Below are 25866 nucleotides of genomic sequence, written 5' to 3' on the forward strand. Positions count from 1 at the left end.
TTAGCCTTTGTGCATTCAGTAGAAATTGTTCTCTTAGAATCATAGGGTGCACATAGGTGTTCTATTACAGGTGTGACAGAGGTACCTTTTGCTGTTTTGTAAATAGATGTTTGTCTCTTCCTCTTTGCTTTGTTATGTTTTGAGGCAGAACACCTGCCTGCTGGGGATGCCTATTGGCTGGCAGCTGTGATGTCATAAGCCCCAATTTCCAAAGCACTTTGACAAGTTCTTTCCCCCCTCTTAAGATGGCCAATAATAAACAAACAATATGCCTCTTAAAAGATAATTAAAGGCATCTGCCAGCCTGACAAAACTAGCAGCTGTTGCAACATTGAATGATGTAAAGTTGGTTGCTTTTTCAGTGCTGCAGAGATATTACTCCCCTCAAATCAACTGGAAATAGAGTTAAAACAGAGGTTCCACAAAACACTAAAAGTAATGCCCTTTTCAATAGCCCATATCCTTCTGTAATACTTGTGTGTATACTGTAATACAAGTAAGGCCTGTTCAGTAACAATGCCTTGCACTGTTAAAACTTTTTTCCATATAAGTTCTACATGTTTAACGAATTGCCCCTTAATTGCCCCTTAAATAGCCAGCTTCTGTTCTCCACTCATGTGTATGTGTGCGTGTGTGTGCGCATGTTTGCCTCCAGTTACTGATTTCATTGTTCCTCCCCCCTTTTAATTGCAAAATAGCATTTTGCTTTCCCAAAGGAAGACACATCTTTAAGCCAGTTGTTGCACATATGTGATCTTTATTTATTTATTTTCCCATTCCCTATTTTAGCTTTAAATGAGCCTACCATAGACTATGGTTTCCAAAGACTCCAGAAAGTTATACCAAGACATCCTGGTGACCCAGAACGACTAGCCAAGGTAAAAAGTTTTCTATGTTACTTAACATATTTTTGAAACATTGAAAGAATAAATATTCTATGTGTATCTAAATGTATGCCAGTTTAATTGACTGATTAATCCAGGGTGATACTATCTAGATAATATGGACTATAACTGCCATTATCCCTGACCATTGACTAAACTTGGCTAGAGCTGATGGTAGCTGGAATCCACAATATCTGGAGGACACCATGTTTTCTACTCATGCATTAGTCTAATAAAATCAATCAATGGAGATTTCTTAATAAATAACTCCCACATTAAACATTCATAAATTAAGGGCCAGAGTAAGCACTGGAGGTCAAATTGACACATATAATCTCCAAACAAATGTGAGTGATCAAAGGATGGCACAGCAATAACCATGGTAACTTGTGCAATTTCATCATTGTTACTTCCCCATGCCATTCAAAAATTCTGTGATGGAATCTATTGAATGAGACAATGACCAAAAAGAAGAGAGATTCCTGGGGAATTTAATTGTCCACAAACCTACTTTCTGCACGTTTCACAGCTACAGCCTCTCCATCATAAGCTGGCCTATTGGAGAATTCCCCTGGCTGGCTGCAAAGGAGGGTGGTATAGCTTGCCATCCACTGGAATTCAAACTGGCCAATCATTGGCCAGAGAGGGCAGTGCTTGGGTGACAGACCAGAGGGAAGTACAAGTCTTCACTCCAGTCTGCCACCCAGCGATATAGGCTGCCTGATTTTCTGTTCATTTCTTTGACACTGGACCTACTTCCCAAAATGTGGCAGTCCTTCCAAATGAGAAACTTGTTGGTTGTCCACTTGTTGGTTGGAAGAGTTAGATTTCTTGCAGTATGATTCAGGATGATACTGAGAGACCTAGCAGTGTGAGAGTGCAAATGATGTGATACATAGCACCATCATGGCTACATATAACATCAAAGCAAAACTGAGTCATTCTAACATGGGATCCTGTTTGCCAGAGACTTGCTGGCTATTCCTTCTTTATAACCATTGGTTGTCCTTCTTTCTTCCTTGCAGGAGATGCTATTGAAAAGAGCAGCTGACCTAGTTGAAGCACTGTATGGAACGCCACACAATAATCAGGTCTGAACACACACCTCTTCCTCTTCCCATTTCTCTCTCTGCAGACATTCATTGAATGGGGGTGGGGGGAGAGACATCAGATTGAGCTAGCTGCCCTTTCTCTACACCTCTGCACATTTATCTGAACAAAACCAATGAGCTCCTGCTGCAGAATCGAGGCCCTGCAAGGTCCCAGTTGCACATACACAGATTATATTTATTTCTAATTGGACATGAAATTACACGCACATCTTCAGATTTTTTTTAGATCAAGTCAGCAGCTTTTTTCTATCAGAGGCTGCATTCTCTTTGGGCCAATTTGTTGGGAGTCACATACCAGCATTGTGTGGGGCTAGAGTCAATAATGAGTCTTTCACTCATTTTTCTCATGCTAATAATAATAATAATAATAATAATAATAATAATAATAATAATAATTTATTTATACCCCGTGCATCTGGCTGGGCTTCCCCAGCCACTCTGGATGATTTCCAACAAAATATTAAAGTACCGTAATACATCAAACATTAAAAGCTTCCCTAAACAGGGCTGCCTTCAGATGTCTTCTAAAAGTCAGGTAGTTGTTGTTCTCTTTGACATCTGCTTTCTTTATCCCTCCTGTCTCCCTATCTCTCTATCTTTCTCTCTCTCTCTCCCTCTCTCTCCACAGCTGTCAACTTTTCCCTTTTCTTGCGAGGAATCCTATTCGGAATAAGGGAATTTCCCTTTTAAAAAAGGGAAACGTTGACAGCTATGCGCTCTCTCTCTCTCTCTCTCTCTGATTTATCCATCCATACATGACAAGCGCCAAGGGCTGCATGAAAATGGACTGAGGGCCACATGCAGCCCTGGAGATGCAGATGGTCCACCTGTGTTTTTAAATAAATATGTGAAGGTTTTGAGCAGGGACAACAGGCCTGACCCTAATTTTTAGGGGTGTGCATCAGATTCAAATGAATCCCAAATCTCAACCTGAGGCTGCTGCCTCAGAGGGATTTAGGACTTGTCAGAGGCAAAGCAGGACCTGCACATGGTGTCATATGTCAAAGTGCGGACCCATGAAGCACTTTGTGGTGCCAGTGCATTCCAGATGTCTCTAAGCTGGAATAACACCAGGGGAAGCAAGAGCAAAGAGTGGGGTGGAGAGAGCTTGGAGGAAGAGCTCCATTGCGACTGATTCATCAAGCTTGTAATCAGAGGGACTGAATACCTTTTTGTTCTCTCACCTCCACTGCCCCACCAAATCAACTTTAAAGGTATCTAGCACAAAAAACACTTTGTCCGGTTTGGCAGGTTTTTTACTCCAGGACACCTCACTCACGTCTGCAGTTTTCAGACCAGTTGCCCACAAAACACTAGTGGAGAATAAGTGATTGCTTTTTACAAACCCGAAAACTGTAATGATTGCCCTTATGTGAAAACTGTTCTGATCATCCTTCTGAAGTTTGGCAGGATTTGTGCCTTCTGCCTCCAAATTAAGAAGTTATAGACATTTCCTTAAAAAAAACAAAAACAAATTTAAAGGCATCCAGCACAAAAGCTTCTGGAAATATTTGCCTATAATATGACAGGCTTTAACTACTCTGGAGGGCTGCAAATGGCATCCACTCTTGTGAAAAGAGAAAAGAGGTATTTCCAATAGTGAATAAGAATGAGGAGGACCCTTAGCTGAGCTGGGCTGCCTGCTTAAGAACATAAGAACAGGACATTTTTTCAGGTGGAACTCAATGGAACTCAGTTCCAGCAGCTTTCAGATGGGTGCCATTGTCATTCTAAGAGAATGAAGGTGTTCATGGTGAGTTCTGGTGCCTCTTTTTCTAGAAACATGGCACTGCATGAAGACCTGTGGAGACCCCATTAGCACATACATGAAACTAGGATGAAACTAGGTTTCTTTGTTTGGTTGCTTCAGTGTTCATCAGTTTATGCTTGCTTACAGTGAATTTCATTTGACATTTCACCTTCCTACAAAGTACTTCAGACTAAGGCAGGATGTTTTCTGAAGTGCAGAACAGGGGTCCGAAATGCAGCCATCCTTTGAAATCTGCACTTCTCCAAATTTTGCAGCACAGTTCTCCAAATACTGGAGCAAGGGATGCATAGAATGCATATACAGTGGTACCTCGGTTTTCAAACGTAATCCGTTCTGGAAGACCGTCCTAGTTCTGAAATGTTCGAAAACTGAGGCAAAAAGGGTGGTCTGCAAATTTAATAGAGTGTGTGTGTGTGTGTGTGTATTTAATAGAGAAAAATAACATATACACTCAGAGGAAGCCATTCAACTTCTGAGGCGCATTCGAAAACGGAAGCATTTACTTCCAGGTTTACAGCATTCGAAAACTGAAACATTCGTCAATGGAGATGTTCAAAAGCTGAGGTACCACTGTATTGGTGAAAATAACATATAAAATGAATTATATTGAGATAACTTGCTTTGCAAAAATCTGCATATTGGGGAAAAGTAGATACAAAAATTAGAAACTGGGAGAAACTGAAACTGACAGATTTGCCCATTCTTTATTGCATGCAGGACATTATTCTGAAGCGAGCTGCTGATATCGCAGAAGCTCTCTACAGTGTCCCCAGGAATCCAGGCCAGATCCCTTTGTCCAGCTCTCCGGCTCACAGTAGCATGATGGGCATCAACTCCTACAGTAGCCAGTTGGGAGTCAGCATCTCAGAATCAACACAAGGAAACAATCAAGGTAAGGATCCCAATATTAGAAATATGGAAATGCTGTTTCGCTGTTTTTACCCTAGTTTTATTTACATAATTAGTACATTGCACTTATCAAATGATTGAAGGAGCCTTCTGTTTAAAAAAAACTATAAATTACACAGTAAAAATATACAGTCCAATAAATACATCATTAAGTCTTCATACACACACACACATGCATCTTACATATTATTTACTTGGTCACTGCCATAAATTATTAATAAATATGAAATATTATTTAAGTGTTAAATTATAACCCAATATTTATTCCAATCAAGAGGGACTACTTTTGCATTCTGTTCTGTTTTTTCTTCCTCTAGAATCAAATCATCTATTCCTTTTTCTGAGATTTTTTTTAAAAAAACATAATGGATTCTAACTCCTTATTTCTTATGCTACACTAGCCAGTGACATACTTTGCCCCTGTGAATGCACTGACTTGCCCTGGTTCCAGTTGATCTATGGGGTGTAGGGGGTTGAATCCTGTGCACCTCTTTGATTCCCTGATTATATAGTCCCTGGCTCACCTCCGTCTTCGATCACATGAGTACTAGTCTTCCGAGAAAGTTGGCTTCCCATTTCTATGATTTGGGGTTGTTTGCGCTCATGATTGGTTTCATCCACAAAACTGCAATGAGGAATTTTTAGCCTTCCACCCATACTTAGCCTTCTCATTCTGGCTACCCAGGGGTGGTTTGTGCATGTTAAGTATCTTAGGAAGCTGCCTTGTTTCAGATTTTTTATCTATTTAACCTAGAATTGTCTACTCTGGATGTAGCTCTTTAAAGTCACAAGCATTGACATTTTTTCATCCCCTACTAAATGATATTTGTGACTGGGGATGCCAGAGAATAAACCTGGAACTCCTATGTGGAAATCCCAGTGAGCTCTGGTCATTCCAGGTAAATTGCTGTATATACACAATTCCGTCCTGTGGGCTCAATAGATTCAAAGCTGGTGGGTGCCCTTCCACATTCATTTCTGATCCTTGTTTTGAATGTCTTTAGGCAAGGCAATCATTGGCTCCAATCTACAGCTACTCTTTTATTTGATTGGGTCTCTGTTTTATTCTTACTGCCCAATCACTACATTGATTATAGCTCTGGTCAGTTAGGTAAAGGTAAAGGTACCCCTGCCCGTACGGGCCAGTCTTGCCAGACTCTAGGGTTGTGCGCTCATCTCACTCTATAAGCCCGGAGCCAGCGCTGTCCGCAGACACTTCCGGGTCACGTGGCCAGTGTGACAAGCTGCATCTGGCGAGCCAGCGCAGCACATGGAACGCCGTTTACCTTCCCGCTGGTAAGCGGTCCCTATTTATCTACTTGCACCCGGGGGTGCTGTCGAACTACTAGGTTGGCAGGTGCTGGGACCGAATGACGGGAGCGCACCCCGCCGTGGGGATTCGAACCGCCGACCATGTGAACGGCAAGTCCTAGGCGCTGAGGTTTTACCCACAGCGCCACCCGCCACCCTGGTCAGTTAGCCCTGGTCAGTTAGCCCTGCCCAAAACAGACTTGAGGCAAGGGAGCAAGAAGCTGACAGAGAAGCTCAAAGAAAGACAGGTCAACAGCCTGCAAAACACCCAAGGCTGGAGGAAGTGATGGAGAACCTCAGGCCCAGCCTCACAACCCCTGCTCTGTGCTTTGTGCCCTTGAACTCTGATAATGCCTCTTGCTTGCCTGGATGGAGATAATACATGTGAAAACATTTCTGTGACTTGAATGTAGCCTATCTCTGCTGCCTTGAGCCTTTGCTCATTCATGAGAGAGGCTTCAGGAGTAAACCCCAAGGAGCAATCTGTACCCGCTGCCTTGTGGGACATCTTTGGAAGAACAAAACCCTACACAAATCCCTAAGGCAGTTGCATGGCGCCATGTACACCTCCTTCCGGCAACTGCTGCAGCCAAGCTGGTGCCAAATGTATTGATCTGCTTTCCTTGGGACCACATCAGCAAGGTTGAGAGGGAGGTCTTGTAATCTGGACAGTCCGTGCCTTGCGCCCTGCACAGGTCACTTCAGTGCTGCAAACATGGCAAAAACAATGCAGGAGGCAGCAGTTACTAGTTATAAGCTCAACCTGTTTGGTGTAAGGTACCTGCACTATGGGATGCCTTTGTTGGTGGGAGGGATCATTGTGTCTCACTGGTCTGCTACTGCCCACTTTAAGCTGGGCAGCCCCTGGTCAATAAAGTGCTGTCTGCCTGCTTCACTGGGTGCTTGCAGCCCAGAGTATCACTTGACAAGCAGACTGAACTTCTGCACCAAGTAAAAAAAGAAAGAAAACTAACACTCTTGTGCCTAGCAAGCTGGAACATCAGGACTATGTAACCTGGCTTGCCCACCAACCAGTTATTGCAGGTCAATAACTCATGGAATGTAGCCTAATGTAGAAAGGTAAAAATCACACCTGCTCTTCCACTTGCTTTTTGGCTCTGGCCCTACCCTACGCACCACTGGTATGAAGGCCCCAGAAGATTGTCCACAGGGGACTGCAGTTCCCCACCCCTGTGGTGTGTACATGTGCCCCACTTTCACCTCTTTTAAAGAGGTTTATGAGCCACCATTCATTTTAAAAATTAAGCAAATGAGTTCCAAGTGAAAATCCATTCAACTCTCTTTTTGTGTAAATTGGAGCCCTGCTGGAACAACCTTTACAGGTCACAAAGAGGTTACCAGGAGGGGAAGGAGAGTGAAAGTTGGCCTGCCTTTATAAATCACTTATAAAATTGAGAACCTTTGTCCTTTCTGTCTGAAATGATCCTTTGGAGGAGGAAATTGATGTCTTAAAATCTCATAGCAAAGAATAGAAAACAGACATTGCAGCATGCAGAGATCAGCAGGATCTTCCATTGACAGCAAGGTTTATAAGATGTTCATATTTTTAGTAGCAACTGAAACTCTGGTGCTTTGCCCAAATCATTTGATATCTGGCAGATCTGATAACTTTACAGAATATGCCTGAAAACAGCAGACCTATAGAGTGGAAAACAACAAAGGTCCCAAAAGTAGATGATTGTCTGGGTCTCTCATTGAAACCAATCGCAATCAAAAAGAAATGGGAGTGGCGGAAACTAATGAATGTGTTGAAATTGGCAATGCCATGAATGCTACATTAATGAATGAATAACAAAATGAATACAACTTTTAATAATGAAAGTGAAAGGACTAACAAAACTAAAAACAAAAACATCCTGTTACAGCTTTTGCAGGATTTTTTACCCATTCAGAAACCTGCCAAACCTGTTTAGCCAGAAAGCCACAGTGCGGCAAAAAAGGTTTGTACGTTAGGAGAAGTGGTACCTTAGAAATGAATATAAAATATAAAATTTATGTTTTAAAAAACAATGACATAGCAGTACTTAGAAAACTGGGAGCCACTGGCTTAGAGGTAGAGTAGCCAATGTGAATATTGTTGTGCTTCAGCTCTTGCCATTCTTGACCACTAGTCATCTTGGCTATGAATGATCGGTATAATCCAGTGGTGTCTGGAGGACACTGCACCAGTTACCCCTGATCTAAGCCATCATTATACTCCATAAGCATCTATTGTGTGAAAACATTGCAAAACCTATTTTTAAACAAACAAACAAACAAACAAACAAACAAACAAACAAACAAACGCCCTCTGCAGTGGAGAAGCACCCCCTGAATCGCTTGAAATCCTTGAGAAGATACAGCCTTGACCACAGTTTGCAGCAAATCCCATGTTAATGTTATGAACATTAAAAACATAAGCGCACTAATTTTTTCCAGATCCAGAAACACCCTTTCACATTCTTTCAACAATCAGATGTGATCACCAAATGTACACATGTTGTCAAACAAAGACGTGCTCTCCTCAGCCAGAGAAACATGCTTAAGGGGTGAGAAATGGAAAGAAATCATGCACAGCAGTCCTTGTGTCTGCAGGCAGCTCTTCGTCCAGCACTCTGGGGTTGGGGTTTGTGCCAGCATCAGCACACTCGCTAGTGATGTGCCCTGTAAGAGCAGGCCTGTATTCTAACAGGAACAATCCTGAGCAGGGATTTGGTGGTGGTCATGTGTGTGTGGAATTTGATTTAGTTCCCATTTAAAGATGAACTTGTCTAATTTTCACTTTCTGAAACAATGCAGAGAGCAAAACACAGCCAACTGTCACAATTTGCATTTCACCAAATTTCGCAATGAATTTATCCAGCCAAGTAATATGTACATACATACATACATACATACATACATACATGTATGAGTTGAAACTGCATATAAAATAGCATTATAGAGGAAATTGCTTGCAAAAATATTAGCCAAAACTGCATTGAAAATGTGTTTATTGGGAGAAGTTAGCACTAAAAAGCTCATGGGTTTTCATGAGGATTTTTTTTGAAGAAAAGATTACTGCAAAAAAATAATAATAAAAGAACTGCTTAGCTTCAGTAAGCCTTTAGACTAGAGGTAGGGAACCTGTTTTAGTCCAAGAACCACATTCCCACACAAACAGACTCTTGGGCCAAATGCTAGGGATGAATAGGGCTAGAGATAAAAATGGATGAAACAACAGGTGCGCAACTCTGTACAGTAGATTACAATCCAGCCACACAGAAAGTCAGAGGTTTCTACAGATGCACAAATCTCTCCATCCTCCATCCTGTAAAGGAAGTATCACAGTTGAAGGACACATAATCGGAGGGCAGGGCTGTCTATTTGTGAAGTGCACTGCCACCAAGGTCTCTTCCATCTGCAGGATGCCAATATCATTCTTTTCCCCAATTTACGGGGGGGGGGGGGGGGGAGGGGACGACTGACATTCTGACTTGTTGAAAAGGTCCTCGGGGTATTAACCTACATTTTATATGTGCAAACCTATTCACTAGTGTAGCCCAAACCTGGGCAGACCAGGGAGACACCAGCAGATCTGGAGGTCTGCTCTCTCCCTTTCCACCTTCGGCCCCCTCGCTTTCTTTCTATTTAAAAAATTATAGCCCCGCTACATTTACAGTGTCAGTGCTGACAGCTTCTCTGCCACCCTCCCCCCCACTTCATTATGCCTTACTCTAAGGAATGGTTGAGGGGGTCCTTCTGCAGAGCCAGAAGATGACAAGCACCAGTTTAAACAGCATTTCTAGACACTGTGGCGTACCACCGCAGTAGCAGAGGCATTCTTCTGGCCACCTTGCCCAGAATGCCTGGCTCTGAAGAAGGACTCTCAAGTTGAGGCAGAGAAGAAGAGATGGAGACAGTGGGGCGGGGGGGGGGGTCGTCAAAATGCTGATGAGAACTTGACTTTTTTTCTAAGCAGATATGGAAATGTGGAGAAGTGAATTTAAGAATGGGGGTGGGAATGAGAAACTGAGATCAGCAGATTTGTCAACCTACCCCAATGAACCAGTGAAACTGATGGGCCTCAATTAGTCATTTTTATTATTTCATTTGGTCCACTCTGACTATGACCAGTGTTGGATACAACAGAGTGTGCCTGACAAGGATCCTATGCCATGAAGTAACGTAATTCTCAGGGCACTGGGCAGGGGGTGGCTGCGCCCACTGTGGTCTTTGTGGCCTTCTCCTCCCCCTTGATGAAAAGCCACTAGCTGATGGCAGCATGCTATCATCAGATGGATTCACATCCAGGACCATGGCTGGGCTACTCTGAGCATCACATGGTGGCAACATTTGGTGAAGGGGGTTGTTATAAGAAAAAAGATGGAGGAAAAAGAGAGAGAAACCGGGCGGGGTGTGTGTGTGTGTGTCACTACATGCACACTCTTGCCAAGGGAACAATCCTCAGCCATTAAAGGTAGGATTTTAAAAATGGCAAAATTCTCTCTTCCACCCTCCAGTGCCCTCTGAACCACTGAGATTCATCTAGGGCCAGGACTAGTTTCCTCATCTATGGTAACATTTGTTCCAATGAAATCCAAATTAGTGGAGAAATGCACGGCTGAGAGAGATCATCCCGCTGTCCTCATCTCTGGGCACTCAGAGAATGTTTATTTCTTGTAGGTTACATCCGCAACACAAGCAGCATCTCCCCCCGAGGTTACTCTTCCAGCTCGACCCCTCAGCAGTCTAATTACAGCACCTCCAGTAACAGCATGAACGGCTACAGCAACGTCCCCATGTCGAACCTGGGTGTTCCTGGCTCGCCTGGATTCATTAATGGCTCTCCCACAGGATCTCCCTATGGCTGTGAGTAGTCGTCCCTTCTCTTCCTTTAAGCTGACCTTTGGTTTGACTTAAGCCAAGAGGCAATCTGCCAGAAAATACTTCTCTCCCCTCATCCGCCAGCTTTCTGGGGCAACGCACCAGAAGATTCCCCGACTCTACAATAGGAAATTGAATGCAAAGCTGTTGCAGAATGAGCCTGCGAGGGTGAACCGCTGCTTCTGCCTTCTTGCCTGAACCTGCCAGTTGTGTAGCATAATGGCTAAATTGTGCAGACCACCCAGTGTCGGCATTTGCCATCCTTGAGAAGCTGTCAGGATCCCAGGACCCGGCAATGATGCCTTCCTAGGGCCCCCTTTTAACTGGTGCTCTGATCCAATGAACGCTAGGTGTGGGAGCTGATGTCTTAATATTTGCAATACCCCTGAAATAGCATTGCAGTGGGGCACTGTGGGAAATTTAATGGTAGCTCCATTGCTGTTGCAGCCTCTTTCTGTTTTTGACACCACTAGGTAAATTAACATAGAGGAAAGGGGTGAATTAATATTGGGTGGAGGGGCAGCAGAGGCTCCAGTTCTGGGCTGACCCAAACTCTTGCCTATGTCATGAACTCACCAGATTGCCTTAGACAAGCCGCAGCCCTCCTAGACTCAGCCGGCCCTCTACAAAAAAAGGGTAATAACATGCTTTATAAGAGTCATTGTTAAGGAAGCTTCCATTGTCTGCTTGCCTCCAGTGGACTAAATACTTGACTGTTGAAGAGGGGGATCTTCTGGGTTGGAACACTGGCAGGAATCAGATCAGGATACCTGTAGCTTCGTTTTGCATTTAAACTAAGCATATAAATATCTGGCCCAAAGTCAGCAATAGATGCACTGAATGTAAAAGGAGAAAACTAGCAATTTTCACATTATGGCTCCATCTGCACTACACATTTAACCCAGCATCCTAGCACTTTAAGCACATGTCACCTCCCCCAAAGAATCCTGGGAAGTGTAGTTTGTTAAGGGTGCCGAGAGTTGGTAGGAGACCTCCTATTCCTCTCACGGAGCTACAATTCCCAGAGTTCCCTGAGGAAAGGGATTGACTGTTAATCATCTCTAGGAATTGTAGCTCTGTGAGGGGTCTTTGGGGGAAGACACGACTATTTAAAATGAAATGAATCTGCTTTAAATGTATAGTGCATATGATGCCTATATTTGTGTTCAGGTTTCAATAGCCAAGCACAAGATACTTTGTCAAATCTGAAGCATGGAGGCATGTGGAAGAGTGAGGTTTTCACACATTTTCCTCAAAGAGAAGCATGTATGTGGAAACCTGCAGTCAGATATAAAATGTAAAGGGAAAGCTGACTTATAGCCAAAGGCAAAACTTCATAAATGTGGAGCTCTCCCTCTCCCTCCCCCCCCGCTCCCCCCCCCCCCAAGAATATATAGCATATATAGCCTGAGCACCATAGTCTTTCTCTCTGCAAAGCATTTTTTGCTATTGGCCCACTGTGGCTATGGTAGTTGCTAGAGTGATCATGGCCTCTTCCATCCTGCAGGCCTGGGTCAAACTACATGCTATGTTAAGTAGACATTTAAAATAGTGTGCTTAGGATTGGCCACTTTCCTTCTTTCTCTGAAAAAGAAGCCGTTGTGGGGTCCTGGCCCAGATCATGAATATGTTATACCGTGGGAGCGCATCCTGCATTGTTTTTCAAAAAGTCCCTGTCCAACTGCAGTTCATAATTTTGAATCAATGAAATACAAAAACAATCCACAGTTCTAAAACAATTGATCAATAAAAAACAAACATCAGCACAAAATTAACAGAAAGTCATGCAAACTATAAAGAAGTGTAGAACCAATAAATGGCACTTTTAAACCTAGTTTTATCACTTCCAAGAATTAAAAACAGGTAGGAAATAAAACACCTGGGAGAAAAGAAAAGCCTGACACGGAGAAACATTTAACAAGAAATTACTAATCTGTGTTCCAGGTGAGCATCTCTGGGGAGAGCATTCCATAACCATGGTGCCACCACTGAAAAGACCCTCCGTTTACTAATCCTGTGCTTCTTTGGATGCATGGTTAGGATATATAGTAGTCACTTACCGTACCTCATTAGGGGACAGAATCTGGAGAAGGGTCTCTGCTGATGATCTCAAGGTGCTAACAGGTATATATTGGAAGACGTGATATAATATAGGAGTCCCTAAGTCGGTTCAATGGCATCTTGTATGCCTCCTTCTGACAACTCCTGCAGCTCAGCTGGTGCAAAACGTGTTTTCTGGACAGCCCAGGACCAATGTGGCAGGCAGCAGTTATGTGTTATTACTAGTCTCTGCAGCCACAGCAAGCGCCATGCTTCTCCAGTGGTTTAACTTCACCTCTGGAGGTGCACTCCATTGTCTCTTGATACAGATGCTAGGGTAGGGATCTCAGCCCCAGACACCAAACATGGGTCCCAGGCCTCTCTATTGGGCCCTTGTGACCAGGCGTGCTGGGTTCTTCCCCACTTTGTCGTGCCCAGCCGTGGTCCTGTGATGTCACGCCCGCAGCACGTGTGTGACTTCACATGGCAGGAGGAGACCTGACGAGGCCCAGTGGGAAGACCCAATGGGGCTGCAGCAGGCCCACCATGGCTGCAGGTGCTTCCCACAAGGCCTGCCATGGCTGCGGGTAGGCCCATCGCAGCCTCAGGAAGGCCCCAACAGAGGCCCCACAGCAGAGGCGGAGGCCCCGGTCCAGTCACTGTGGCGGCACCAGAGAGTAGTAATGCAGCTGCCACCAGCAGCTGGTGGAGGCCAGGCCCCCACAGTCACAATTTTGTGGGTGTCCAGGCCCCCCAGAGATGGCTTCAGTGCTTGTGACTATCTTGCTTGTTTTTTGCTTGGTGGGAATAAGGTGTGCCTGACCTAGGATCATGCCTCTTGCTTGCCTGGATACTGGATGGAAAGGTCTATGTGTGTATTTTCAAAAAACCCTCTTGACTTTTATGTGGCTGCTATACAAAGGTCACTTCTGTTGCTCCACTCACTTTTGCTTCTGGCACCATCCATCGCTGGGATGCAGACCCCAGAAAGTTGCCCATGAAGGAATGTGGCTTTCAGGCTGAAAAAGCCCCCTCCCCCCCCCCTGCCTTGCATACAGTAACACAGCTTTAGAATGTTCCCAGCATTTAACACACATTATCTCATTAATTATTACAAGAAGCCATTAAAATAGATGGTGGTGATGGTGATTGAAGAGAGATTATATTGGGAAGAGAAAATGATCTGCCTGTGTAAGATTAGAGGGGCGTGGTTATTATTTTTTTTGTGGGGGGGGGAGATTCACAACTGCCATGGATACACCTTTAACATAAAGGTTTACCAAAAATCTTCCTTTGCTTTCAGAGGGGGCCTTGTTAAGGGGTGATATGATAGCCATGTTCAAATATATAAAAGGATGTCACATAGAGGAGGGAGAAAGGTTGTTTTCTGCTGCTCCAGAGAAGCGGACACGGAGCAATGGATCCAAGCTACAAGAAAGAAGATTCCACCTAAACATTAGGAAGAACTTCCTGACAGTAAGAGCTGTTCGACAGTGGAATTTGCTGCCAAGGAGTGTGGTGGAGTCTCCTTCTTTGGAGGTCTTTAAGCAGAGGCTTGACAACCATATGTCAGGAGTGCTCTGATGGTGTTTCCTGCTTGGCAGGGGGTTGGACTCGATGGCCCTTGTGGTCTCTTCCAACTCTATGATTCTATGATTCCCTGTGAAAGTGGAGGAATTTTCAGCTGCTTTTAGGGCATGGGAGTAATTCTGAGAAATATTGAGGACTGGATGTATTTGGCATACCTTAATTTTAAACAAGGTGGTCAAGCATTCATCATCGTCATCTTCTTTATTCGTTTATTGAAAAACCATGTCCTTATGTTTTAGCCATAGTCAGTGGCAATAGCACAGCTACCCATTTGGGTGGCCTGTCTCCTGTCTCCCACCTGTGCACTGTGGTGGGGAAGTAGCAGTCCTGCTGGACCTTATACTATATTAGATCTTTGCTCCATCAGTCCCAGTATTGTCTGCTCTGGCTGGCCAGCAGGTCTCCAAGATCTGAGCCAGATCTCTTTCTTACTATCTGAAATCCTTTCTAATGGAGGGCAGGGATTGGAAGTTAAGGTCATCAATGGCTACTAGCCATTATAGCTATGATCTACCTCCACTGTTTGAGGCAGTGAGCACTGAATACTAATTCCTGGGAATCCCAGGTGGAGGGAGGATGCTAGACTAGGTGGGCCTTTGGCCTGATCCTGCAATGGTTCTTATTGAAACTGGGACCTTTTGTGTATAAAGCAGAAATAGGGAACTTAGTGGACTCCAAATGTCATTAGACTACAACTCCCATCACCCATGCCAGCCAGAGTTGATGGGAGTTGGAGTGTAACAACATCTTGAGGGAGCCCAAGATATGAAAAGAGGTTGTAAGGGAACACCTAGCTACTTTAAATGAATTCAAATCTCCAGAGCCTGATAAGCTGCATCCAAGGGTACTAAAGGAGCTTGCGGGTGTAATTTCAGAAATTTTGTCTATTATCTTTGAGAATTCATGGAGAACAGATGAGGTCCCTACAGACTGGAGGTAGGCAGATGTTGTCCCCATCTTCAAAGGGGCGGGGGAGGAAGACCCAGGTAGCTACCAACCAATGAGCTTGACATCGATACCAGATAATTCAACAGTCGGTCTGTGAGCATTTAGAAAAGGATGCTGTGATTTCTAAGACCCAGCATGGGTTTCACAAAAATAAGTCATGTCATACCAACCTGATTTCTTTTTTTGATAGAATTACAAACTTGGTGGATCAAGGAAATGCTGTGGGCATAGTGTATCTTGATTTCAGTAAAGCTTTTAACAAAGTCCCCCATGATATTTCTTGGGAGGAAGCTGGGTAAAATGTGGGTTGAATGATGTAACTATTAGGTGGAATTGTAGCAGGTCAACTGACCAAACCCAAAGAGTACTCATTAATGGTTCCTCGTCATACTGGAAAAAGTGAGAAGTTGGGTACTGCAGGGTTCTCTCCTGGGCCCGTTGTTGTTCAGCATCTTTATAAATGACTTGGATGAAGGAATTGAGGGATGCTCATCAAATTCACAGATGACACCAAACTGGGAAGGGTAGCCAATGCTGCAGAAGACAGAATCAGAATTTAAATTGCCCTTAACAGATTGGAGAATTGGGCACAAGCTAATAAAATGAATTTCAGTAGGGACAAATGCAAGGTTCTGCACTTAGACAGGAAGAACCAGATGCACAAATATAGGATGGGGACACCTGGCTTACTAGCAATACATGTGAAAAGGATCTAGGAGCCTTAATGGACCACAAGCTGAACCTGAGTAAACATTGTGATGCAGCAGCAAAATAATCTACATAATGCTATTCTAGGCTGCATCAACAGAAGTAATAGTTCCACTCTACTCTGCCTTGGTCAGACAACACCTGGAATACTGTGTCCAATTTTGGGCACCACAATTTAAGTAGGATGTTGACAAGCTGGAATGTGTGTGGAGGACGGCAACCAAGATGATCAAGGGTCTGGAAACTAAGCCTTACGAGGAATGCTGGGCATGTTTAGCCTTCAAATATCTTAAGAGCTGTCACATGGAGAAGACAGCATGCTTGTTTTCTCCTGCTCTGGAGGGTAGGACTCGAACCCATGGCTTCAAGTTACAAGAAAGGAGATTCTAAGTATCAGGAAGAACTTTCTGACAGCAAGAGCTGTTCGACAGTGGAATGGTCTCCCACAGGAGGTTGAGGACTCTCCTTCCTTGGAGGTTTTTAAGCAGAGATTGGATGGCCATCTGTCATGGATGCTTAAGCTGTGATTCCTGCATTGTAGGGGATTGGACTAGATGACCCTAAGGTTCCCTTCCAATTATAAGATTCTATGACATATGATCAGCCACTGAGCTCTCCCTCTCACCTGTAAAATCAACTTACAGTCTATCCATATCTTTCTTGTCAGTCTTACCCAGAAACTAAAATGTATCATGGGGGTGTGGGGAGTGAGGAGAGAGAAATCCGTTAAGATGCTGGACCACCAAACCATCTGCTCCAAGTCATAACTTATGAAAAGTATTGTGCTAATATTAAAAATCAAACCTAAATTCCAGGTTTCTCAGTCAGTTTTCAGGGGAGAAAAGTAGGCCGTTTGACTAAATAAACTGCTTTATCCACTAAGGTTGAGGGAGAAATTTAGTTCACCTTTAAAAGCAAATCTACCTAATCTGCACTTTCCAACGCAATACACAATCCGAAACACAGCCATCCTTTGAAACTTGAACTGCAGTTCTCCACCCAAGTAACATGTATAAAATTGCAGATACGGGGGTAAAAATGCATTATATTAGGGGAAATTGTTTTGTGAAATGTGTATATTAATCAAAATTGCATGCAGAAATGTTCGTATTAGGAGAAATTCATAGTTAAATGCTGAAGAATAGGAACTTAGTTTTTTATGTAAAAAAAATGCAGACTGATGTGGAGATGAAAATTAGAGTGGGGTGAAAATTAGAAACTGAAAGGTGATTCATCCATCCCTAGAAATGGACTTTGCAACTTGATTTGGATAGATGCTCACACACAATGAATGTAAATTTGGAAAATTAACCCAAATTTAGTTTTTTCCATTTTTCATTGCACCCATCCAGGGTATTGCATGTTGCAGCATTATAGTTCCTTGGTTTTTAAATGCGGACGCTTTCTCTGCTGTCACTTCAGAAATCTAATATGTGTAAGTACACCAGAGAGAGAAATACGTTCTCTTCTCCTCTGGTTTTATGAAACTTAACATGCACTCCTGGCCATTGCAAAGATTTGTACTTCTCCTTTACCAGCCACTCATATCTAGGAACTACTGTTCAGCAGCTGGTCTGTAGCCTTACTCCAGCAAAATGGTCTTCTCTTATGTTGATGGGTCCCAGTGGGCTTACCTGGTGGTGGCGACAGCATGAGAAGTTTGCAGAATCTTATTGATTTTCCACAATGCTCCTACATATTGTTATTGTGTGGCATTGTGGAGCATTCAAATGACAGCTCTAACCAGGATGCTGGGGCCAAGGAAGTTCTTGATGGTTCCACATGCCGATGCTAAACCTTGCAACCTACGCAGTGTTAACATAGGAAGTTGCCAGATCGCTGGTCCATCCAGCTCAGCATTGTTTGTACTGGCTGGCAGTGGCTTCCCAGATTTTTGGACAGGTGCCATTCCAGGCCTACAAGGATTGAATCTGGGACCTTCTGAATGCAAGGCAGATGTTCTCTTACTGAGCTACAGCCCTCTCCAACACAAGTAGGGACAGGCTTTTAACAACCCAATTCTTTTATCAAGTTGGAGGGTATACTGGTAGTGGACAGTATAGTAGAGCATCAACAGTTATGCACCGTGCCAGCCTCACCACTGCCTTGCCCCTCCCTCTCTATCCCCTGGTGAGCAGCAGGGAAGCAACTGGAGGTCAGCTGAGTACTGGCTCCACACCGTGCTGCCTGATTCTGCTGAATAAGCAGCTGGATGGTACAGTTTGGTTTTAGTCTATATACTCTGTACCATTAGCCACATCCACTAGCACAAAAAGCTGAAGTATCAGCCATCATGAGAGATGGGGGAGAAATTTGATTCAGTTCACATTTAAAGGCAAGCCTACACCTCCTGGCAAATAGAAGGGGAAGAAATGGAGGCAGTGAGAGATTTTACTTTCTTGGGCTCCATGATCACTGCAGATGGTGACAGCACCCACAAAATTAAAAGACGCCTGCTTCTTGGGAGAAAAGCAATGACAAACCTAGACAGCATCTTAAAAAGCAGAGACATCATCTTGCCAACAAAGGTCCATATAGTTAAAGCTATGGTTTTCCCAGTAGTGATGTATGGAAGTGAGAGCTGGACCATAAAGAAAGCTGGTCGCCGAAGAATTGATGCTTTTGAATTATGGTGCTGGAGGAGACTCTTGAGAGTCCCATGGACTGCAAGAAGATCAAACCTCTCCATTCTTAAGGAAATCAGCCCTGAGTGCTCACTGGAAGGACAGATCCTGAAGCTGAAGCTCCAATACTTTGGCCACCTCATGAGAAGAGAAGACTCCCTGGAAAAGACCCTGATGTTGGGAAAGTTGGAAGGCACAAGGAGAAGGGGACGACAGAGGATGAGATGGTTGGACAGTGTTCTCGAAGCTACCAGCATGAGTTTGACTAAACTGTGGGAGGCAGTGGAAGACAGAAGTGCCTGGCGTGCTCTGATCCATGGGGTCACGAAGAGTCGGACACGACTAAACGACTAAACAACAACAACACTTAATTTGCACTTCCCGGAACAAGATTGAACCAAAACATAGCCATCCTTCAAAATTTGCATTCTTCCGAACTTTGAAATGCAGTTTTCAAGCCAAGTGCAAGAAAAATGCATGTATTGGGGTAAATTATGCATAAAAGTGCACATATTAGTGAAAGTGACATAGAAAAATGCATTAAAACAGGGAAAGTTGCACTGCAAAAATGTGTGTATTGGGCAAAATAAAATGCTGCTAAATTTTCATGAGGGCTTTTAAAAAACCATGCGAACGGATGTGGAAATGTGGAAAACTGAACTTGAGATTGGAAAAATGAGAAACAGAGAGAAGCTGAAATTGAGAGATTCACACAGGCCTGGTCATCACTCCTTTTAATAAGAAACTCAGGTGGTGAGTCCTGGCAGGACTGGAGACCAAACAAGCCACTAAGTAACAAAAGGAAACTATCATTGTACTGCAGAGATATAATAATAATAATAATAATAATAATAATAATAATAATAATAAACTGAGGGAGGAGCACCCCCCCAAAAAAAACCCTTCCACAGCCTAGTAAAGACTGAGGATGTTCATCAACCATGGAATGTTGTGTGTTATGGAGGCTGGCTGGAACCCTGAACAGGAGATGACTTATTAAAAAGCAAGTACGGTATGCATAATAGTTTGTTGCTGGTCCCCCTTGTTTGCTTTAATAACTATTCCATCTGCTCAGTTATGAGTGTCCATAGTGGAGCTGGGATTAAAGGTGATTGTTCCAAGTCCTTGTCAAAGTCATTTCGATTAAGATAGCCATTCATTATCTACTGACAATACTGAATTGTTTTCAAAAAATAAATCCAGACCACATTATAGGATGGGAACATATTGAGGTATTTTTTAAAAGAAAATAATATTAATAATAATCAGTTGCCTTTTTGAAAGAGTCACCCTTCAAGAAAGAAATTTGAAATGTCTATTGATTTTTGCACAGAGAGTTTAAAAATGGCCAAACAGATGTTTGGTAGATTTTTTTTTTCACTTTTTTGTAAAAAAGAAAACCCTTACAAACTCCACTTCCTGACTGAGTTATGTGTGCCAAGTTTTAGCTCCAGGGAAAAAGAGAGAAATTTTTACAGCTGAGTTATAAACCCCTGACAATAAGGGTTTACAATGAGATTCTGACAGACCCTTTAAAAAATTAAAAAAGGAAATGTTCAGGCTCTGAGAAGAAAATGTGCAGAGTAAAATCCAGCTGTGATTGTGTGGGCATGCTGTGGATTTGAGCAACAAAATGAGTGTTTTTGCCAACTGGATCCCAAAATGGATTGCAAGGCTTAGTTCCGTCCAGTTTCAAACATCTCTCTCCCAGTGTCTAAAGTTTGCTTCAATCATAATAACAATAATCACCATCTAAAATATTGGTCTTTAGCTTCTGTGTCCTGCAACATTTGACAGATGAAGATATGGACACATTTGATATTGTTCTATACTTACAATCCAATCATAAGAAGAACATAAGAGGAGCCTAGTCCACCATCCTGTTCTCACCGTGGCCAATCAGATGCCTGTCACAGGCAGGACCAGAGTGCTGCAGCACTCTCGCCTCCTGAGGTTCCTGGCAACTGGTAGTCAGAAGCACGCTGCCTTTGACTATGCGGGTACAACAATAGCCATCAGGCTTAATAGCCAGTGATAGCCTTATCCTCCATGAATTTGCCTAACCCTGTTTTAAAGCCATTCAATTTGGTGGCCATCACAACCTCCTGTGGGACCAAGTTCCATAGTTTATCTGTGCACTGCATGAAAAAAAAATGCTTTCTTTTGTCCATCTTCAGCGAATTTCAACGTCACTGGATGTCCATGAGTGTTATGAGAGAGGGAGAAATCATATGTCTGTGTCAGTTCATTTGAAAGATTGCCTTGCCCCAGATGTGCCCTCTGAACCACTGGCCACTTTACAAGAGCCATATAATATTCCAACCAGTGGCAACACCTAATCTCTGGAACTTCCTGCCTATTAATATTTGACAGTTGCCTTCTCTGGATTGCTCTCAGTGCCTGCTAAAATAATGGAATAATAGAATTCTACAGTTGGAAGGGACCCCAAGTTACCATGTTCAATCCACATTTTACCACTTCCTCACAATAATATCATGGGAGACTTTGTCAAAATCTTACTGAAATCAAGATACACTAGGTAAAGGTAAAGGACCCCAGGTCGGTTTAATTCAGTCAAAGGTGACTATGAGGTGCAGTGCTCATCTCGCTTTTCTGGCTGGGGGAGCCTGGTCATGTGGCCAGCATGACTAAAACACTTCTGAAGCAACGAAACACCGTGATGGAAGCCAGAGCAGTTTACCTTCCTGCCACAGCAATACCTATTTATCTACTTGCACTGATACACTTTCGAACTGCTAGGTTGGCAGGAGCTGGGACAGAACAACGGGAGCTCACCCCATCATGCAGAACCCAACTGCCAACCTTGTGATCGGCAAGCCCTAGAGGCTCAGTGGTTAAGACCACAGCACCACCCCATTAACTTTTTCAAGATACACTATGTCCACAGCATTCCCCTGACCCACCAAGCTTGTTATGATGTCTGGCATGACTGGTTTTTGCAAAACCCACGCAGGGTCTTAGTAATCACCGCATCCTTTTGTGAGAGTTCACAGACCGACTGTTGAATTGTCTGCTCTAGGACCTTTCCTGGTATCGATATAACTAAATGGTAACTAAAAGTTTTTTAGTTTAGAGAAACCTACACAGACATAAAACTTTATTATCCAGATTTGTTGAAAAACTGCTCTATAGTTTGCTACATTTCATGTCTACTTGTTTTTAAAGTTTGATTTTATCCATTTGTGTGAATAAAACTGCTTAGAGTTTTTTATTGATTATTATGTGGTATATAAATCTTGTTAAACCAACACATCAATAAAATGCATTGCTCCAACAACAGCACTTCCAGAGATGTACTCACACAAACATTTACAATCATACATAAAAAGAAAACTAGCTACCGGTAATAGATATAAAAAGAAAGGGAAGGAGAAGTTTATAATGCAGGAAAAGGAGTATATGATTGACTATTACCCTATTATACTATATTATGTAATAGCTTCAGAAGGTCTTATTTATTTGTTTTATATCAAACAGTTTATTGAACCAGTCAACATATCTCAAAATGGAATATACAGTACATCTATTAACACTTGAAAAATGAGATACAATATTAAATGACTCTTTTGACAGGTAGTGAAAAGAGGTTATGTTTATAAGGACAAGGTGGTTTTTTGTTTTTTGTTTAAATCCATTGCTCTCAACAGGAATTTACATACAGTTTCTGCAATGATCTCATTTGTATCCAAGAAAAGAAAGCCATGTATCTTCCAGGCTACAAATAATGGCCACTGAATTAATCAAGTCTTTCAGGAGATCTTTGTAAAAGTTGCAAAACAAGGACAATGTGCCTTCCTGTTCTGTTTCTTCTTAGATCTATTATTTGCTGTTGCTTAACATTACAAATAAAACCTGTCTGTTGAAAGACCTACTTGTAATGTAGCCATTGTTCGCTCTGTTACATTAGAATGGGGTCAAACAATGCCTTTTTCACCCTAAGGGCCATGTTCCCTCCTGGACATCTTTCTGCTCCAACCCCTAATCTTCCTGTGTTGATTGGGAAGAGGGTTTGGACTGAACATACCGTACTTGGAAGATTCTTGCAAGGAACCTTGATAAAGAAGGGTGTGTGCAGGGACATCACAGGAGGAGCCAGCATACACCTCCCTGGTGCCACACCTGTCCCATATACAGTGGAACCTCGGCTGTCAAACGTAATCCGTTTCGGAAGACCGTTCGACTATCGAAACGTTCGACAACCAAGGCGCAATTGCCGGTCAGCAATTTCAATGGAATTGAATTCTTCCGAGACGCGTTCGAAAACGTAAGCATTCACTTCCGGGTTTTCGACGTTCGGCTTCCGAATTGTTCAGCTTCTGAGATGCTTGAAAGCCGAGGTTCCACTGTATTTAAAGCACTATTAAGGTGGTGTACATGTTTCTTCTTCTCCTCATTTTATCCCCCCAAAAACCCTGTGAGGCAGGTTAAGCTGAGAGACAGGGACTGGCCCAAAGTCACCCAGTGATCTTCATTGCCAAGTGGGAATTTGAACCCTGATCTCTATTCTCTATTCTCTCTTCTGACACCCTAACCACTACACCACACTGGGTCACTTTAACAGCCATGGTTTCTCCCAAAGAATCATGGGAACTATGGTTTGTTAAGGGTGCTGAGAATTGTTAGGAGACCCCATTCCTATAATTCCCAGAGCTCCCTGGCAGGAAGGATTGAATTGTCATTCTGGGAGGGCAGTAGGGGTCTCCTAAGAACTTTCAGCACCCTTAACAAACTACACTTCCCAGGATTATTCGGGGGAACCCATGATGGTTACAGTGGTATAAGAATGCCTTAAATGCAAGTTGTGGATGTGGCCTTTGTGTCAGAACATTTCCAGGCTGAACACCTGAACTGGGCTTTGGAACGAATAACTAAGTTCTCATCAGTCACCCCTTAAAGATGCTCTTTGGATTGTAAATTGGTGTGAAGTGGGAGGGAAAGAGGGAGGGGGATTTTCCAGTCCCCAAAATACCTATTTCTTCTAATGGAATTTCTGTTTCTCCCTTCCCCTCCTCTTCTTCAGTGATGTCTTCAAGTCCAACAGTTGGTTCCTCAAGCACTTCCTCCATCCTCCCATTCTCCTCCTCTGTCTTTCCTGCTGTCAAACAAAAGAGTGCCTTTGCTCCCGTCATCCGACCCCAGGGGTCTCCTTCCCCGGCTTGCTCCACTGGCAATGGAAATGGGTTCAGAGGTACGTAAAACTCGTATTTTCCACTCCCTGCCCCCTGGAGCCTCCGTGCATGCAACGTGTTTTGTTTCAAAGGCAGATACAGAAACAACAAAGAAGCTGAAAGCTTGGAGGATCTCGATGCATTAGCAGTATCACTTAAACAACACAGATGGAGTCCAGAGACAACAGAAATCCTGATAATGCATCAATGGAGAGAAACTGAACAAAAACAATGTACGACCTGGAGAGAAAGGTTTTGACTTTTCTTTAGTCAGGCCTTGTTCATAGTAGAAGGATATATAACTAACGCATATAAGGGGAAACTCCATCAGAACTGCACAGCCAATCAGAAGACAGCCAACCTCAGCAAAGATCATGACACTGTAACTGGTTGCTAAGCTACATCACCAGCAGCAGCCTCTTGGTTGGCTTGCTTTAACACTGAGAGAACACCTTAAGTTACACTCTGAATGATCTTTGCTGTTGCACTTACAACATGATGTACAAGTAATGTTTGTGAATCTGGGCTGAATGTAAGCTGGGTGCCATCTAGTTCATGATATCGGCAGGCAGAAAAGTTTCAGGAATCTTAAAGCGAAGTGTAGTAGGTAGGGCTGTATTTTTGGAGTGAGCCTACTGGAGCCCGCCTTCATCTAGGAGATGTGTTCCCAAACTGTGGCCCATGAGCTTAAATCAGCTGGTCTAGGGATGTCTGAGAACATCAGTTACCTTTCAGAATGCACACTTCTCTGAGGGTTGTGCTGTTCTCCCTGCACCCTACCCAAAAGAGTATGGAGAAAAGTATGTTTGGAAAATATGTCCCCACCGAAAACTAACATCTGCAAATGGAGTAGTGAGTTTTTAGGATGGAAGATACACACACACATAGATTTGTGAATGTGTGTGTTGGGGGAAGCAACATTCTTTTAAAGACTCTGGGGTGGAGTGAGGAGGCCCACCATTTATGGTGGCTGCAACAATGGGCATTTGGTCCCTGTTGTATTTTCAGTTTTTGATGGGAACTGTTGGAGCTCCTCTCAGAGGACAGTGACTGCCATCCCCATCCCTGTGAAGCAATATTTCATTCTGGGGATGGGAGGGTGGCTGCCGGCTGGTAACGACCAAGAAGAGCTGTATTGCCAGCACCTGCAGAGACTGTGTTATAAAAAGTTAAAGAAAGGATAATGAATTCTTGCCACCCATGGCAAGCCCTCCCACAGACAGCTGAAGAGTTCTTTCCACTCTCCCAGTTGCCTTGAGGTGGCTTTTATTTATTTTATAGTGTGGAGTGTGTTTGTGAATCTCCTTAATAGCAAGCTAATCAGTTTCCACTTAAGATCTACTGGCTCACCCATATTGCTAGGTAATTTGCAAATGGAAAAGGGGGGAAATCATTCTGAAAGTGCCACTAGATTAAACCAGTGGTCAACCAGATACCTGCTGCTATTATTATTATTATTATTATTATTATTATTATTATTATTATTATTCACCCTTCACCCTAAGGTCCCAGAGTGGGTTATAACATTAAAACACAACGTTATGATGCAATATTAAAAACAGTTTTACATTACAACTAAAAATTACAGAAGTAAGGTTGGTCCAGAAAATATAGACCTTTTAAGTAGAAGGCAGTAGAAGACAGGAGTGCCTGGTCTGCTCTGGTCTATGGAGTCACGAAGAGTCGGACACGACTAAATGACTAAACAACAACAAAGTGTCGTAAAGCCAGGGCAAAGAGGTGCATCTTCAGCAATTGCTGGAAGCTGTATATTGAAGGTGCCAGGTGCACTTGGGGACAGTCAATGAGAATGCCCTCTTCTGAGCCACCCCACCCCCTGAGCTTCTGAAGATGGAGGAACTGCCAGGAGGGGTTTCTGCTGATCTTAGCACCTGAGAGGCTAGGAAGGGAAGG

At 43.2% G+C, this 25866-nt stretch overlaps 1 protein-coding gene across 2 annotated transcripts in view; it reads left to right on the top strand.

The window, feature by feature from the left end:
- EBF2 (EBF transcription factor 2) overlaps positions 1–25866 on the top strand; it is a 261105-nt gene that overhangs the window by 220901 nt on the left and 14338 nt on the right. For both annotated transcript variants that reach the window (XM_079955074.1, XM_079955073.1), the window contains exons 11-15: positions 790–878; positions 1910–1975; positions 4485–4659; positions 10653–10838; positions 23805–23972. In XM_079955074.1, the coding sequence (XP_079811200.1) occupies positions 790–878; positions 1910–1975; positions 4485–4659; positions 10653–10838; positions 23805–23972 (684 nt within the window). The remainder of the gene's footprint in view (positions 1–789; positions 879–1909; positions 1976–4484; positions 4660–10652; positions 10839–23804; positions 23973–25866) is intronic.

This window comes from Podarcis cretensis (genome assembly GCF_951804945.1).
Source record: "Podarcis cretensis genome assembly, chromosome: 15".
Classification (NCBI taxonomy): domain Eukaryota; kingdom Metazoa; phylum Chordata; class Lepidosauria; order Squamata; family Lacertidae; genus Podarcis; species Podarcis cretensis.